The 17,750-nt window shown below is 61.3% G+C and overlaps 1 protein-coding gene across 2 annotated transcripts in view; it reads right to left on the bottom strand.

The window, feature by feature from the left end:
- Positions 1 to 1,740: 1,740 nt before the first annotated feature.
- Positions 1,741 to 17,750, bottom strand: part of INPP5A (inositol polyphosphate-5-phosphatase A) — a 152,652-nt gene continuing 136,642 nt past the window's right edge. The window contains exons 10-16 of one of the 2 annotated variants that reach the window (XM_061162949.1): positions 16,602 to 16,697; positions 16,248 to 16,322; positions 12,167 to 12,240; positions 6,546 to 6,657; positions 4,083 to 4,151; positions 3,215 to 3,302; positions 1,741 to 3,127 (exon numbers count right to left, since the gene is read on the bottom strand). In XM_061162949.1, coding sequence (XP_061018932.1) covers positions 3,222 to 3,302; positions 4,083 to 4,151; positions 6,546 to 6,657; positions 12,167 to 12,240; positions 16,248 to 16,322; positions 16,602 to 16,697 — 507 coding nt within the window. In that variant the 3' untranslated portion in view covers positions 1,741 to 3,127; positions 3,215 to 3,221. The remainder of the gene's footprint in view (positions 3,128 to 3,214; positions 3,303 to 4,082; positions 4,152 to 6,545; positions 6,658 to 12,166; positions 12,241 to 16,247; positions 16,323 to 16,601; positions 16,698 to 17,750) is intronic. The other variant, XM_061162948.1, reaches the window with a different exon arrangement.

Raw genomic sequence — 17,750 nt, 5'->3', positions numbered from 1 at the left:
TATATTTTTACAGAGTAAGTTATACGGCGGCCCGGCTCAGGCTCTGCATCGGGGCCGCTGGCGCCGCGCGTCCCTGGTGGAATCACTTTGTATAATCAATAAATTATTTAACACGTCCCCGTCGGAGCCGCGGCTCCGTAGGCCCTTCGCCTGTTTCTTCCCATTCGGAAAGCCGCGGGCGAGGCGGCGGCACGGCCTCCGCTCCTGCCGGGGACACCGTGCCGGGCCGCTGTCCACTGTCCAGGCCCGCGGGGCCCGCGCCTTCGGCTGGAAGGGCACCTGGGGCTTGCGCGGGCCGGGCTCGGCAGCGGGCCCGACGGAGGCCGGGGGTCCCGCGTTCCGGGCGCCCGGGCGGCAGCAGCTCGCAGAAGCGAGGGCGCCGAGAGGACCGGCGCGGGGAAGGCGGCCCGGCCCCGCGGACCCTCGGACCGCCCGCCGAGGGAAGGGGCTCCCTGGCCGGGAGCCGCGAGGAGCCGGACTCCGCGGGCTGGAGCAGAGCCGACGGCGCGGGGAGGAGCAGGGAGCAGGTAGGGCCTCTTGTTCCCCGCCCCACTCTGGCCACCCCAGGGCTAGGGCCCTCCTTTCGCGGCTCGGACGGATGTAGTTTGGGCAGGTTTAAACACATTCCCGGTGCCCGCCCCACCCCGGGCGGTAGCTTTGGGTAGGTGGGGGGTTGGTGAAGGTCGCCTGTGGGCCCAGGCTCCTACCCACCTGCTCTGGTCTGATTATGTAGATTCAACCGCCCAGCCTTAGTAGCTGCAGACTTTGGAAGTCGCGCTAAACTCAACATAGGGTGAAATAAATCAGGTTTTAAACTCATCAGCACCATAGCTGATCTGCTGCTATTATTTAGACTTTTTATGGGTAGAAAGTGTGACTTAATTCAAAGGACTACAAAGATATTTTATGGGTAGAAAGTGAGATTTAATTCAAAGGACTACAAAGAGAAGCCCAAAGTAATTCTGCCAGCAGCTCATAGTTCTCTGGGGGCCCTGGGGTTTGCACCGAAAGTATGTCTGGCGGCCTCTTGAGCTCCATGCCCCTCCCGGGCAGCTCAGCTTGCACCCCAGGGTGCCCCCACCGGCCAGACCCCCCAGGCCCCACCGTGGAGAGGCAGGGACGCTCTCCTCTCTGGCGTGTTCTTCACCCCCACCTCAGAGGCAAGGATTCTGGTGAACAGCCTGGATTTCTCTGGTTCACGGGAGAGTCCCCCCCCCCCACCCCGGGCCCCCAGACTGGATGCTCCCCGTGGTTGCAGCTTCATGGGCATGACTGTGGTGTTAATTTTAAAAGTTAAATATAAAGGGTTATATTACTGTAAGATTTATCTTGGAAGTCATTACTGGAAATGTTAAAAGAGTAAAAGGCTGAGTTTTTTTCCACACAACTGCACCAATTTTAAAAACAGATGCTTTCCACTGACTGGTTTTCTTTTTAAGAGAGAACTTTAAAAAAATTTATGTGCATAAAAACTATTCTTTCAGCTCTAAGTTAGGAGCAAAGGAATTTCCAGTTTTAAAGTTTTGAGGAAGGCAATGCATTTATGTAATTTCATTTAAAAAATGCTGAGGGGTAAATCCCAGTAGGTACCTATTCCAAAAGACGTTCTTTCTTTTCCCCATCACGGCTCAGCTCTGTGACAGAATCCGACGGGACATGGGGCCTGGGTCGCGGACGAGGTGACCTGGACTGCAGCCTGCAAAGGGCCCGGAGCGCCAGAGGAAGAAACACAATCAAACGTTGTTTTCACCAAAATCAATTTTATTGCTTAGGGACCGGAGCGGTCATTTCCAAAGGCCTCCAGAGTGACCAACAGCTGAAACCCTGCTACACAGAAATCACCGTGGGCCGGAACGGCCGTGCGGCACGTAGACAGAGTAACCACAGCTTGACACACACCCCAATCTTTCTGTCGAGGATGCAGACTCGGCCGGTGGACGCCAAACCGCTTGCGACGGTAGTGATTCACCTAAAGCAAGCATCGCCCCGGCGCCTGCACCCAGCCCGGAGTTCTGTAGTGTTAAAGCAGATCAATAAACGTCATTTGTGTTTCACCCTCGGGCCGGGCGCCACCTCTGACCGCCGTGCTGGGTGTCGGGGGCAGGGACGTGTGGCAGGGTCACGACGAGCCGTGGGAGGCGCGGCAACCGGGGACGCATACAGTTTGTTTCTCTTAATAGTTTATATACAGCCCATGTTAAAAGCGGTTTCTATCGGAAGCAGACTAGGCTAGTTTTATTTCTCCCATGATATTATTGTTTTGTGTAGAATACTTGGCACCATAGAACAGTAACAAAAGACGGACAAAACGGTTTACAAAATTCTTGAAAGGTACACCCGAGCTAGCTATAAACTTCACATTCAGTTCTTGATATTACACAGAAGGAGGCCTAGGAGTCTGACTGCGCGCGTGAGCGCCGCGGGCCGCCCGAGCCCCGCCACGCGGCCGGGCGCAGTCCCGACTTGACAGGCGTGTGTGGGCGCGCAGGCGACCAGCTCCCAGACTCAGTTCCACTGCTGATAGGACACTCAAGCATTCATACTGGAAAGTATATTTAGCGTAAGTTTTGGTAAGGTTTATAAATTATTTTTAAAAAGTATATATTTATATATATTTATATATATAAAAATGGAAAGCAGCTGCAGTGTGACTCAGAAGCCATGTAACATGGCATCAGAGTGACGACGGGGAGGGGCCTCCAGAGCGGAAGCGGGGGCCTTGTGCCCCTGGTGTGGAGCCTGGCCGCCTGCTCAGCCCCCGCCGCAGGGTGACTCAGCCCCGCGGGGTTTCTGCACCCGAGAAGCTCCTCCACGCTGACAATGATTAAAAATCGAAAACCGTGACATCTAAAATACACATCTTTTTGCTGTCTATTAGAGTTTTGGCAACAGGACTGTGACTCGTTAAAAAAAAAACCCAATGTTTCTACTTGATGCCGCATGGACAGACACGACGGTGAGGTATGTGAGGCTTGTCCGGAGCGCCGTCCGGGGCTGAAGCAGAGTGTGGGGCCGGCCGTCTGGCGGTGGCGCTCGGGCGGTCTGGACGCAGCTGTCGGAGGACGTGGGCCCTGGTGCTACGGGGGGGTCTCGCCGGGGGTCCCCTCGAGGCGCTGGCATCGCCTCCCTGCCGTGGAATCAGGCGTTGGTTACAGAGGCACACACACCGGGAAAAGCTCAGAAAGGTGAACTCGAGGGAAGGAGGCATATTTACCACCACGTCACTGCACCACACAACACTTGTGCACACGTGCGTGAGGTTTACCTGCCCCGGGCGCGATGCGGAAGGCCAGGAACACGGGCTGCGGGGGAGAAGAGAGGTCGTCAGGGCCGACCGGCCACGGCCAGCGGGCCCAGCGCCGGACCCTGTCCTGGGGAGCTGGCCCTGGGCGACCCAAGGCGGGAGGCAGAGAGCCTTCGTGCTCCATAGAGACAGCATTATTTCCACATAGAAACCGGTGTAAAAGCTCATTTCAGAGCTGCGATTCAGGCCCCGAGAACACAGGGAAGGACGGAGCCTGGCCGGGGATCCAGCCGCTGGGTCACTGAACGACTGAAGCACCAAGCCACTGCCACCAAGAAGCAGGTGGGCGGCCGGCCTAGAAGGGGAAGCGGTGACCGTCTCTCCCGGGCCGCCGGGGACACAGGACCCGTGGCCCCACGCCCCTCAGAGGGGCTGCAGGCTGGGGGCCGGGCAGAGTCACACATCCAAGGTTGGTCCGGGAACACTAGGTGGTTCCCTGAAGCTGGGCGGTGACACGGACATCTCTCCCAACCCGGGCGGCAGGGGCGGAGGCCAGTAAGATGCTCGGGTGCAGGCTCGGAAACACCTCCAGAGGGACCAGGGGGCACGGTCCTCTGGCAGACACGGACTCCGTCTCTTTCTGCTGTGACCAGTCTCCTGTCTTCCTATCCACCTGCCTCACCACCCGCTACGCACCTGCTGGTGCTCCATTAAAATCAAACACAGGCGGACTCGGCCACGTCTGTGAAGCCGGACCAGGAGGCGGAGGGGGGGTCAGGAGGAGCACCCCGACAGCCCCGCCCCCCACGGCCCCCACGCCCCCGCACCGGTCGGTCACCTTGTGGTCTCCCATGCAGACGTTGGGCCCGATGTGGTCGTAGGTGACGACCTTCTCCTCGCTCTCCGACTGGGAAAAGCAAACAGAGGAAGAGATGTGGGAGGCAGAAGCGGGGGGCTTCCTGGGCAGCAGCAGGGACAGCCTCTGTGGCTGTGCCACCCTCTGCCACCCTGCCCACTCCTCCCTGGGGCTCCAGCCGGCTCAGAACCGCCAGTGAGCCGCTGGCCCCCAGGAAGGAGCGGCCGGAGGCAGCACTCGGCCCCTGCTCGCGGAGGGGAGGGCTCCGGCCTCGGGGGGGTGCCAACCTTCCTTGGGGGCTGGAGGCAACGTTCCCTGGGGGCTGGCGTGGCCTCTGCTCACGGCCATCAGGGCAGATGGGAGCTCTCCTTCCAGGTGTGTTCCTGTCACCAGAGAGTCCCACCTGGTCTCCGTTTTCCCCCTTGGCATTTGTTTTTGACCCAGAACTCCCTGTTCACAGGAGAACAGATGCTCCTGAACGCACAGGGCTGCGCGCTCAGGCCTCCCCGCCGCCAGCCTGCGGGCGCCGCCCAGGACGTGCTGCTGGTGGTCAGTCCCAGCTCCAGCTGGGCAGGGCTTTCACAGCCGCGGCTGAAGCCTCTGAGACCATAAACTGAATTATCCTTAATGCAGTAGGAAGCGTAAGGTCAGCTTTACTTTCCAGCGTGGTCGTCTGCCAGGAACTGCGACAACAGACCCCCGCACATCCGTGGCGGCCGCAGCGCCTCCCTGGAGTGGGAAGCATTCATCAAACGCAGCGTGGTAATTTACAAAGGCAGCATAAAATTGTGGATTTCCAAGTGCATAATCGTGAGACAGATAAACAGATCACAGCGGACTTCTCACACCTCCCTGCGCATCCATCACGGCGGCCGCCCCCTCCGAGTTCGGGGCGGGAAGTAGAACCGACATGACACTGAGCTGACCGAGCGTGGCATGATGGATGACGCCTCGGAAGCCGCGGCGAGGCGGCTGCTGGGCCGGTGACGCCCACCACCGTGGGAGCCCCCAGGGGAGGGCCCGCAGGGGAACCCGTGGCCAGGAAGGCTCCGGGCCCTCTCCACAATGGGCCACCCAGCCAGGCTCCGTCCCCACGAGTCTGCAGCATCAAACCTCCGGCCTGAGAGCGGAGATGAGGCCACTCGCAGGTGGCCGTCTGCTGTCCGCCTTCCTGGACTCTGCAGCCCTGGGTGCCTCCCGACACCAGGCACTCCGGCTGTCCTGGTGGCTTCACCGCAAGATGCCTTTTCCCTGGAAGATGACCCTCACCTCCTCTCTGCCCCGATGAGCCCGCTCTGGCCGCAGCTCGGGGCTCCGCTGGCCCAGTGCACTCAGAGCTGGCAGGTGTGGCCCACCGTGTCCACTGTCCACTCTGCTTCCTCTCGGCCCATCATGGAGCCCTGGGGGCAGGCCAGCAGGGGGCGCGGGGCTGAGTCTGAGGCCACACGTGTGTGCAAGGTCTGTGTGGTCAGGGCCCGCCTGTCCCTTGCGGCTCATGTTGTGAAGGCTGCTCGTGGGAGGGCCCACGGCCCGTCCTCCGTGCTGGGCTCTGGGGGCCTGCCCGCCAGCTGTCCAGCCAACCCCCAGGCCCCGTCACAGCGCACTCAATGCAGCCTCCATGCACCCAGCCCAGTTCAGGAGGTCTCTCCCCGGGACCTGGCTCACAGCAGGGTGTCCAGGGCTGCCCGCCCCAGAAAGGCCAGCAAGATCTTCCATAGGGGGTGCCACCGGGCCGCGGGTGGGGGTCGGCGTGCACCTGGCTGGTCCCAGAAGCTCTGCCCTCCCGGCTGTGTCTCTGGATGAGGCTCTGGGCCCCGGAGGCAGACAGGACTCCTCAGAGCAACCGCGGGGGCCATGCAGGCTGGTGACCAGAGCCCCGGACGTCCTGGGTTGAGGTCGGGGGACCACCCGCCCCATCCTGACTGGCTGCCCACGTCACTCAGAGGCAGGACTGCTGCCCTCATGAATCAATGCACTTCATTATTGTATTTTTTCATTGATGGGGTTGACAAAACCAGTGCAGATATTGATTCTTGAGAGCAGTCCTTTTGTGCTAAACGTGGGTATTGAAAACCCCAGGAATCGAGAGGCTACAGGAGCTGGAGCCGCCGCCCCCCACCCCAGCACTGCAGCAGCCTCCAGTCCCGGGCGTTCGTGTGACTCAGCTCAGATTTACAACTTAAGGAAATAGGACGACTTCACAGCTCAGGAGCTCTTTCGAGGACAAGAGCCCATTGACTTCTCCAAGCACGCAATAAACTGAAACGACTCCTGACACCCTGGCGACCGACAGTTTACGCTGTTTTGACCCCAGAACCTGGGCTGCATCCCAGCCCGAGGACTGCGGGTGGAAGGCAGGAGGGAGCCCCCAGGCCGGGCCCGCCCCCCAGGTCGGCCCGCCCCCAGCCGGCCCGCCCCACCCCCGGCCCTCCAGGCCTCACTCACCCTGAGGATCAGCTCCTTGGCGGACGGGGACATGAGTACGCGGTCACACCAGGCGGGGCAGCGGGTGTTCATGTACTGCCGGCCCTGGCTGCAGTCCTCACTGTACGGGTAGCTGGGGATACAGGACAGGCGCGGTCAGCAGCCGCCGCCGGCCCCCCTGCAGCCCCTCCTCCACGTGGGGGAGGCCCCGCGGGCTGCACCCCAGAAAGGCCCAGCCTGTCTGGGAGACAGAGAGGCGACAGAAGCTTGCAGAACCGAATCCCGCACTGTCCCTCCCAGCACTTCAGATAAATCCCCCCAAGTACGCGGCTCGTCTTCTCAACTTGGCTTTGCTTCTGGACGCAGCCTAAAGCACAAACCTTCAGGATGCCTGTGGACGGCTGGCTGACCCGTTCCTTTGCCCTCAGCACGTGTCCTGTGCCCCCGTGTGTGGGAGGCCTGGACCAGCGGGACAAACGTCCTGGTCCCCTCCTAAGCACCAGGCCAGGCACACAGCCTTCTTGGTCAAATATCACCATTTTCAGTTCAGTTCAGTCGTTCAGTCATGTCTGACTCTTTGTGACCCCATGAACCACAGCACACCAGGCCTCCCTGTCCGTCACCAACTCCCGGAGTCCACCGAAACCCATGTCCATTGAGTTAGTGATGCCATCCAACCATCTGATCCTCTGTCGTCCCCTTCTCCTGCCCTCAATCACCATTTTATATTTATCATTACAGACAAGAACCTACACATGGTCCAACTCTGAATTAGGGACCACGGAGGTGTCCAAGAAGCACTCCCTAAACTTTAACACAAAGGTGGACCTGTCCACTGCAGGGAGGTGGCCCCTGCTGGCCTCATCTGTGCGATGCATGCTGTCCCTGTGTTAAATGCATTTTTGTTTTTCACAAAAGTGAACGCTGCAGCTTTTTCCATAATAATTTGTCCTGTAAAAGCATCTCTCCCCACGTGGAGCACTCATCCATACTTGGGAAGGGATGAATCCCTGTGGAGACTTAGACACTCTGCCTGGGCAGAGCCAGGACATGTGCGTCTGCCCGGTGTGTTGGTCACAGTCGCCCCAAGGCACACACCTGGGCAGAGCCCCACGCAGGGGGCTCAGCAGCCCACTCCCAGCCAGGGCACCCGACCGCAGCCAGCTGCCTGGGACCCTGCTTCCTGTTTGCTCCCAGACCCGTTTCAGCAGCAAACATCTATCCACTGTTGGAGGCGTTTTGGTTACTTCTAGGTTTGGGGAGTGCTTGGCTGTGATGGGTGGACCCCCAGGGGCCCAAGACTCTGTTGGGGGCTGGAAGGTAATCTCTGTGCTCGTGGCCACACAGACAGGGCCCCACCCCACACCGGACAGGCAAAGCCATGGGAATGATTCCTGGACTGGATCTCGAGCCTGTGAGACCCGGTTTAGGAGTCGGTGGGAGGAGTGGGGAGCACGTGGAAGGTAGGACCCTCAGACCTCAGGGAAGGGAGGTTTGGAAGGGGCTGTCCCGAGGGCAGGGGGCAGGGCAGGGCTGCGTGGGGGCGAGGAGAGCCTTCCACGTCACGGGAAGTCGCTGCCGCGCCTCAGTGGGAGAGCTCGCTAGGCCATCTCACTCACACTTTGATCCTTGTTTGCAAGCCAATGACAGTGTGATTTGGAGTGTGTTCACTTCTGGGATGATGAGGGCAGAGGTAGAGAGGCTCTGAAAACCAGGTGTGCCAGCCAGAGAATGCCAATCAGTACCCCTGCTGTCTCAGCAGCTCCTGCCTGCTGGCACCAGCAGTGCCCATGGCGCATGATTCTCTGGTTGACAGGCTGGATGCCCTGAGGTGGCCACTGTCTCTCAGGCGGACACTGTCCACCAGCCTCTGCCCCCAGGAGATGCCAAAGCTGGGCAGCCAGTGGAGCACCGGCCGTCTCCACAAACGCCAAGAGCCCGCAGCCCCGGAGCCCATGAGCCTCTGTCCTGACCACCTGGCCCAAGCGAGAGGAAGAACTGTTTTCACAGAACAGTCATGAGGATGATGCAGGCCTGGGGAGTGTGGAGAGGAGCAGGCGTGGCCCTTCTCTGTGACTGCGGCCACTTGTACAAATCCGGATGTGGTCTCCCTCCCTGGCCAGTGCTGCTTCTGGACAGATCCCCCGGGGTTCAGCCACAACAGAACCAACAGAGCCAGCAGGTTCTGCCTTTTAACCACAGAGGGCAGCATGGTAGAGCCCAGGCCCAGGATGCCCTGAGCTGGCAGATGTGCCCGAGGACATCCCCGCACACCTGGCAGCACACCCACCAGGTACACACCTTCCAGGTACAAATCCATCCAGGTACACACCCATCAGGTACACATCCATCAGGTACACACCCACCCAGGTACACAGCCACCCAGGTACACACCCACCCAGGTGCACATTCACCAGATACACGCCCACCCAGGTACACAACCTCCAGGTACACACGCATCAGGTACACACCCACCAGGTACACTCCCACCCAGGCGCACATTCACCAGATACACGCCCAGGCAACACACTCACCCAGGTACACACCCTAGCCATACACCCAGGTAACACTCCCAGGGAATGCATATACTCAGGAAACACACATGTATACACATACACACATGAGTTTTCTACCATATGCACAAAAACTCATGAATACATCATGCACACACCCCCACATAAAAATCTACACACATGCCAATACCTGTCTGCTCATATGTGAATATACCATGTACATGTGCACACGGAGCTCATGCATACACACACCCACACCTATGCAATGCACACCTGTACACACTCATGTATTTACACGCACATACCACACACAGGCCCATATATACACGTACCCATGCACAAGTGCATACACAACCCACACCCACAAGACACGCTGCATACACCCCTGCACACATACCCACATATCCACACCTGTGCCTGTGTAACCATGTCTGCATACACACATGTACATATACTCACACCTGTGCACACCCACACCCGTGCACTATGGATACCATATGCACACATGCAGACCTATGCACTGCACAAAGACATGCGATTAGTCTATAACCCGGCCCCATATATCCTGCACACACACCCACACAAGTACATACCGCACACACATGCATTCACACCCATGTGGGGCCACATCAGGCACATGTGCTGACATAGTGCACACAGTGAATATACCCATGCACGATCCTCTGTGCACACACTCTACACGCGTGTGCACGGGAGCTCACGCCTGCACATACACAGGCAGCTCTCCTGGGATCACTTATTTTCTGGTAGTCAGAGAACACATCTGGGTACCAAGTGGCCACCATTTCTAACCATGTCCCCGCAGCTGCTTCTGCTGACACGTTCCCAGTGTTGGGACAGCTCTCCAGACACGGGGCTGTGAGTGCCACCCAATGGCCAGGAACATGGTTTTAAACATGAGGGAACAAAATAGAGGGGATGGGTATGACCTAGGCACTGGAGGAGGGAAGGTGGGTAGTGGGGGAGGGGATAATAAGGTGGTGGGGAAGGGGGAATGACCCGGGCAGTGGGGGAGGGGTGGGTGATCTGAGCAGTGGGGGAGGGGCCATGACCTGGACTGTGGGGGACGAGTGGGTGATCTGAGCAGTGGGGGAGGGGCTGTGACCTGGGAAGTGAGGGAGGGGTTGATGACCTGTGCTGTGGGGTGGCGGGGGGTGGGTGGCCTGCCTTGGAGACTCGGTCCTTGCATGCAGGCTGGGAGGTCAGGGGCTGTGAGCGGGGACCCTCAGCTCAGGGAGCCCACGTCTTAATCTGTAAACCGTGACCTTTCCCACCTTAGAGAACCTGAAATGCTACTTCCCAGTTAAACGGAGAAAGTCTGACCCCTTGACTGATGGGCCTCCCAGTGGCCCCTGCCCCCTGCCCCTCCCAGACCACCTCCCCTCAGGGGGCGGCCCCACCTCCAGCCAGAGAAAGGTCTCTGGCCTAGACATGCTTGCAGGGAGGGGACACCGTCCTTGGAGAGCTGGCACGGCCCTAACACGCCGGCCAGGTCACAGGACGTCCGTGGTTCCCGGACGAGGGGAGGACGTCTCAGGCTGTTCTCCTGCCGCTGGAGCCCGTCAGGCCCGAGGCAGGTGAGGCCCAGAGGGCAGGTGATCTCCGGGTGCCCACAGCCCGGGCACCGCCCTCCCGTGTGGGAGTTCCTCCACGTGGCACCAAAGCATCCCCACCCCCAACAGTCCGACAGGATCTCACGGGCCAGGCCACGCCCCACCTGGGGGCCACGCCCCTTCCCAGAGCCCATCCCTGGGGCCTGGCTGAACCCCGAGGTCTGTGCAGGCCGACGGGCCCCTCCCAGCCCTGACATGCCTCTCTGCTGCCCGGGGGATGGGGGCTCGTCGCTCGGCCACCCGAGCGGACCACAAGGTCCTGGGGCTCCTGGCGGGTCCGTCCCCCCACACCTTCTGCGCTCTGTGCCTGGCTGAGCGTCCAGGCTGCAGGGTTTGAGAAGCTCACGGACAGCCACCTGCTCGGGCTGCTCGGGACGCGGATGCCCACAGGTCCTCCTCCTGGCCGGGCCACAGCCCGTGTGCACCCTGATCAAGTGGGAGAGACGCCCGGGACCCCTGCACCACCCCCGGACAGGAGGGGAAACCAGTCCCTCAGGACGGCCGTATTTCCAGCGGGCCTTGGCGGCTTGTGTCACCACACACTTTGTCGTTTCAGTAGCGTCACGGCCCAGGGACGACGCGGCGGGGCAGCTCCTGGACACGCTGCTGAGGCCGCCTGCTCGGTCCCAGCTGCTGAGTCACCGGCTCCCAGGCATTGGAGCTGCTGCTGGGCGCCTGCGCCCGGGGGCCACATCCCTGCCTCTCTGGCCCCTGAACCTCGAACCACTGGTCTGGGTGCCGAAGGTGAGCGGCAGGTGCCCGGCCACCTCAGCCAGTCTGGACTCACAGGGAGTCCTGGGTCCAGTGGACTCGTCTGACCTCTGGAGTGAGACTCGGGAAGAAGGCTGAGCTTCACGGGGAGTCCGGGAGGACCTGTGATGCAGATCTGACGTGTTTACCTCCCGCAAGGCCCGGCACAGACTTGGTGGGGGCAGACGGCGCTCTCAGCCCCACCGGCAGCGGCTCCTAGCAGCCCTGCTCCCTAAGGACAATTCCCTGAACCTGCCCAAGGCCCATTTTCTCCCAAGGGGTAAGAATTCCCACTTGGAATCTGTAAAAGGACAGAGACGGAGGGAGCAGCCGTGGGGGGCGTCCATGTCCTCCAGATGGGCCTGGGGTGGCTGAGCGGGCCAAGTGTCCTGGGCCATTTTGTAACCGGCTCTCTTTCCCCACACCCCCACCCTGCCCCTCTGCGGCCCCGGGCAGGTCAGGGAGGAGCAGGCTGCTATAGCTGCGGATTTCAAAATTCTGTAAACACCAGAGCAAAACACCACAAAAGCTCATGTACCTGAGAAAGACAGAACGAACACCCGCGTCCCAATGGCCCCAGAAAGATCCAGAGCTTGGAGCTGCCTCAGTGGCCCCTCGTAGGCTCCTCTGGGAGGCTGTGTCGGCACCCAGGAGAGCAGGCTGGGAGGGGGGCGGGAGGAGGCACGGGGGGCAGGGAAGCATGGACGGGAGGTTACCTGCGCGCCAGCGAGTGGGTGGTCCTTACCTGGGAGGGAACGAGATGTCCAGTTCATACAGTCTGTCCTTAAACACAGACAGCTCTTTGTCGAATTCTAAGAGCTGAGGAAAAGAAAGAAGACAAGGGTCGCTTGGGCTTGCATCCCTGGGGGCACCGGGCAGCCTGGGAAGGGACACCGTGACTTCCGACCCTGGCACCTGCCCTGCACACCACCCGGGCCGTGAGCGAGGGCTGCTCAGGCGTGTGGCTGGACGGTCCTGCAGGCCCCGGGGTGAGGCCAAGCGCTGAGCAGCCGGGGCCGCCTCGCCCCGCTGAGCGCGCAGGGTGCGGCCACGGCCGCGTTGGAGTCGCTCTGAGGTGCCCTCACCCGAAGGCAGAGTCCAGCAGTGGGGACGCTGTTCTGCCCCAGTGGAGCCACACTCCCAAGCGCGGGCCTCACCGGGAGGACCACAAATGGGACTGGCCTGATGGGCTCCTCAGAGCCACACCCATGGGCACTGCGCCTCCAGCAGGCAGGCCCTGCAGCCACGAGTGCCCTGGGCACGTGGTCACTGCTTACGCCCTCGGCAGCATGTGGGAGCGTGGCATCCCACAGGCCCGAGGCCACACGGTCCCCTCTCCTCCCGCCACCTCAGCCCTGCAATCCGCAGGCCATGTGCCCAGCAACCCTGGGAGCCAGGATTGACCTGAGCCGCCTGCCGAGCCCGCGGGCAGCAAGCCAGCCCTCAGCCGGGCCACTCCCCTCAGGTGGGTCAGAGGGAAGCAGGCCGGACACCTCCCGGCAGGAGCTCCTGGGGGTGATTACAGGGGTTGAGGGGGGACCGAGGCTCCTTCTGCACAAACAGGACGCTTCAGACACAGCTGCCTGATCCCAGTGGCCACCAAGCACTGACCCTGCCTGATGAGGCTGGAGGCTGGGTCCACGGCTGCCACCGTGAGCCCAAGTCTGCTGCTAAGAGGCACCAGTGGCAAGCCTTGCCCCACTCAGCACCCATCATGGCCCTGCTGGGGGCCTAGGGGTGCAGGGCCAGAAGTGGGGTGCAGAGAGGTTTTGGGGGGAGGGGAGGCACAGGGCGGGGGCTCTGCGGGGGTGGGGGCATGGGACCAGAGCCCCTCAGCTCCCAGGCGCAAGCAGCCTCCTGCCCCCACCTCTAGGGAGCAGCTGGGGCCAAACAGCTCCTGGAAGGTTCCGGAGTCGGTGTCTCAGGGTGCCTGGGGCGGGGAACAAGTCTCCAGGGAGGGCGAAGCATGGGCATGGGGCCTGGACCAGCTCTGGGTTCACATAGGTTTGCATAAATGTGTGCCTGGAGACACCCTCACAGCACGCTCGCAGGACGCACCCCCACAGGGCGGCGGCAGGCGTGTCATCCATAGCCTCCCAAGCGTGAATGCTCGGCCTTCTCAGCTCAGGAGGAGGATGGCCCTGACCCCCGCGGAGCCTGCCAGCATCGCTGGCTCATCGCCCCCGGCGGCCCGCCGCCAGTGTCCTTCTGTAGAGGGGTCTGGCGCTGGGGTTGCTCTCAGTCTTGGCGTTTGGTGTCCTGCTCGGGATGCCCCGAGCTCTTCAGGACCGCGCCTTCCACCCCCGCCAGCTCCAAGCGTCCCTCTCGTGTCCCGCCCACGACCCGCTGCACGAGCCCCATGCCCGGCGCTCCGTCCGTCCGGACACTCTGCTCCCCAGGGCAGACTCTCCCGTCCCTGGCTGCTGCGAGAGCCGCTTATGTGTCTTCATCTGCCTGGACTTTTCAGCATATGGTGTTTATGTTTCTGATTCTTTCCTGTTTGCTTCATAGTCTCAGAATTTTTATCAAGCACTCCGTGATCCGACCTCTTGGACGCCCGCTTCCGTGGAGGGCTTCCTGCTCGCTGTGTCCCTGCGGCCCTCGGGGCTCCCTGCCTCGGCTGCGGGAGGCCAGCACACGGCGTTTCAGGGATGATACTGCATTTCTGTTGAAATGGTAATCTGTATCTCTTTGAGATTTTTCACAGCCTGATAACCAATTTCACATGTATCTTAAACATTCTTCTTGATTACAAAGTGAGGAACAGCGCGGGGCGTGTGTGGACAATGATGAAGCGGTCGGCCGGCCGGCCGTATCTGTCAGGTGCCGTCCGGGCCGTGCACCTTTCTCTGCTGCTGCAGAGGTGCGGCGCTGATGAAGGGAAGAGGCTGGAAAATCGATGCGGCGGAGCCGGAGCAGGTGCTACACACACAGAAAACATCTCTATCCAACGGGCCGAGCGCCGGGAACACTCCCGCGCCTGCCCTGGGACAGCCGTGGAGAATTTAATCTCTCCAAATCCTCACCAGGGCACTCCATCCTGCCGCCTGACAGCCACACTTATAATTAATTATACAATTTCGATGGGAATATCGACTAAACAAAGCTATAAATCATAGAAAAAGTCAATAGGCATGGACACATTCAATCATGTCCCGGCCAATGATTACTACTCTTAAAATACAATAATTATTTTCAGAGCCAGCTTGAATTAAATTTCTGTCAGGCGGGAACAAGACCAGGGGTTGATCAAGGATGCGATGGACCCGGGACCGCAGCTGAGCTGCACATCCATCCTGGTGGGCGTCTCACCCTGAAGGTGAGAGCTTGTCCGGAGGCCCCGGGGGTCTGCATGCCTGCCTCCTGCAGGGGGCCGCGGTTACCGTGGAGCCAGCCCTTCACTGGGAGGCATGAGGCCTCCACCCCCAAGCTTCCTGACCCGACCGGGGGGCCCAGGGGCCCCCCAGAAACCCTCGGGGAGGCCTCATCTCTGCTTCGACTCCACCACGTCCTTTCATCTTGGGGCAGACTCAAACTTCTCCCAGATATTCAAATTAATTTTCCTCCACATTGAAAGAGCACAGTTTCACAGAATAAATTGATACGTCTAAGGCAGTGTCTGCTGTTTCCAGGTAGTGACATGCTTCCCAGGCAGTAAGGGAGGCCAGCGGGGGCTCTGGGCTCAGGGGCACCTTCCCTCTGCCCACCCCCCACGCTGTGGGACGCAGAGGAGCTCACCTCCCCGGGACCTGAGGGTCCCCAAGGAGCCAGCTGTGCACGGGCCGTGGGCCGAGTGTCCAAGGACACCAGGCGGGTGGAAGCGGCAGAGGCGGCTCGGGAGCGCCTGGGGCCGGGGTGCACTATGCAGCGGCGGAGGCGGGCTCGCAGAAGGAGGGCAGGGCCCCGTGTCGGGCTCAAAGCTGGGCCTGAGCGGATGGCCGTGTGACTGGGCCTGGCTGAGCTCCAAGCTGGGAGGGGACGGAGGGGCTGGGGTGCAGGAAGGAGGCCAGGAGGAGGGGTGGGGGCCGGGGGTGGGGCAGACTCAGGTGGTGGAGAGTCCAGGCCCCAAAGCCAACGGGCTGGAGAGGTGAGGGGTCACGGCGGGTGACAGGGGTTTCCCAGGGGCGGGCGGGCAGGCAGGCAGGGTGGGGGGCTCTGTGCAGGGGCTCGAGACTGGCAGGGCCTGCCAGACAGCTGGACAGCCCCCATCCAGACAGACATGCCCTCCTCTGGGCACCTGCAGATGGTGGACCCTGCTCGGGGAGGCGCAGAGCCCCCACGGGACCTGAGGAGACGCAATGCAGAGGTGGTGCCCAGACCCTGCAGGTGGCCTGGCCGCCCAGGGTGCCCGGAGCACGGAGGGCTGAGCCAGGGCAGAGGGACAGACAGGGCCTGAATCCCAGCATGGCTCCGGCCTCTGGGATAAAGACATCCCTGAGAGGTCACAGTGGTCTTGGTGGGGTAACTGGGAGCTAAAAATGGGGACCGCGGTATAGCTTCACTACACACACACACACACACACACACACACACACGGGTGTTGGTGGCACGGGATGCCCCTCAAATTCTCAAGATGGTCTCTCCTCTTTCCAAAGCAAGCCCAGGCCTCAGTGGGTGGGCCCTGAACAGAGGGTCTGCACCCAAAGCTGTCAGCCCTCTGCCTCTCACCTGGGGGGTCCCCAGTGCCAAGGGCCATGCTGACCGTCAAAGACAGTGAAGCAGGTGGCTGCAGCCTGGCCAGAGACAGGAGGCACACCAGTCAGGGCCCAGCCCGAGGTGAGGGGAGGCCCGGGGTCCGCGCTGCCTGGGGCAGCGGTGGGACTCACCGCCGTGCCGTTGTCGTCCCGGAAAACCTCCTGGTTGAAGTAGTCAAAGAGCTTCTTCTCCAGCTGGAGCATCACCTGTTGTGGGGGGAGCGTCAGAGCAGGCGGGACCCTCCCCAGAGTGGGGCCACGAGGGGGTGTGCGGGGGTCAGAGCAGGCGGGACCCTCCCCAGGGCGGGGCCACGAGGGGGTGTGCGGGGGTCAGAGCAGGGGGCCCTCCCCAGGGCGGGGCCACGAGGGGGTGTGCGGGGGTCAGAGCAGGCGGGACCCTCCCCAGGGCGGGGCCACGAGGGGGTGTGCGGGGGTCAGAGCAGGCGGGACCCTCCCCAGGGCGCCAGCCGCACCCTCCGCACTCACCTTCCGGTCGTTGTCTGACTCGCGGAATATCAGCTTCACGACTTCGTTGGTGTCCGCGGCCCGGACGGTCTGCATCGTGGCCTTTGTGCAGAGAGTCTGGGAAAGACACGGAGGAACTTGGTCTGAGACCTGCCGCCTGGCCGCCCGACCCGGTTCCTCTGCCCTCACTGTCCAGCTGGATTGGGAGCTCACTCCTCCCAACTGCCCGGCCGGCCCCTCTGCCCTCCGTCCAGGCTGCTCTGTGGACCCAGAGGCCCAGGAGGCCCCCACGGCCACGATGGTGAAGGGCAGCCAGGCAGGACCTGGAGGGCAGCAGGGAAGCAGAGGCCATGGCGGAGGGGGGGAAGGGAGGGGCCCGGCCTCCCAGCAGGTACCCCTGGTCCCGCCCCACCCTGGGCGTGGGGCAAGGACAGGCCACAGCAGGAAGGTAAACGGGGTCCCTCCCCAAAGTCAGGACAAAGCCAGAGCCTGGCCGGGGGTGCAGGGCAGCACTGGCCAGACCCCGGTGCAGTGAAGAGAAAGAACCGCTCAGGAGGGGCTGAGAGACGGCCAGGCTCGGAGACGTGCTGGCGAGGACCCGGGGCCACTCAGCTCCCTTCGGAATTGTCCGTCCGCAGGGTCCACACAGAGAGGCCGCGGGGGTCAGGGGCCAGAACCGGATTTTGCTCTGTGTGTAAGTTATACCTCAATGGAACTCGTTTTGTTTTTTTTTCCATGGTTTTTATGAAAAAGATAAAGAAGAAAGACTGCTGCAACAGAACAACTGATGTTGACTTGAAGAAACCGTTTCGTCCGAGGAGCCTGTGGGGTCACCTTGGGGTGGAGCGCAGGGCTCAGGCCGGGGTGGCTGGCACTGGGGGGGCAGGCACTGGCATTCAGGGCACACACAGCAAATCAGGTCAAGCCCCCAAAGTGGCTTTTGGACTCATGTGTCACAAATCAGTCTGGCTGCCTTCAAACGGCCGGATTAGAACAAGGGCCCCAGCAACCCAGCCAGGGCGCGCCCCCCAGCCTGCGAAGAGGCCGCGCCATCCAGATGCTAATGTGCTAAGGGGCTTAAGAGCCCTGAATGGGGAGGCCGGCAGGCAGACGGCTTACTCAGAGGAAACGAATAGTCTTCGCCCAAAGGCGGCTGCTGCAAACTTCTTA

The sequence above is a fragment of the Dama dama genome, chromosome 15, assembly GCF_033118175.1.
Source record: "Dama dama isolate Ldn47 chromosome 15, ASM3311817v1, whole genome shotgun sequence".
NCBI lineage: Eukaryota > Metazoa > Chordata > Mammalia > Artiodactyla > Cervidae > Dama > Dama dama.
The sequence above is the reverse complement of the archived record's forward strand: the minus strand, read 5'-3'. Positions and strand labels throughout refer to the sequence as shown.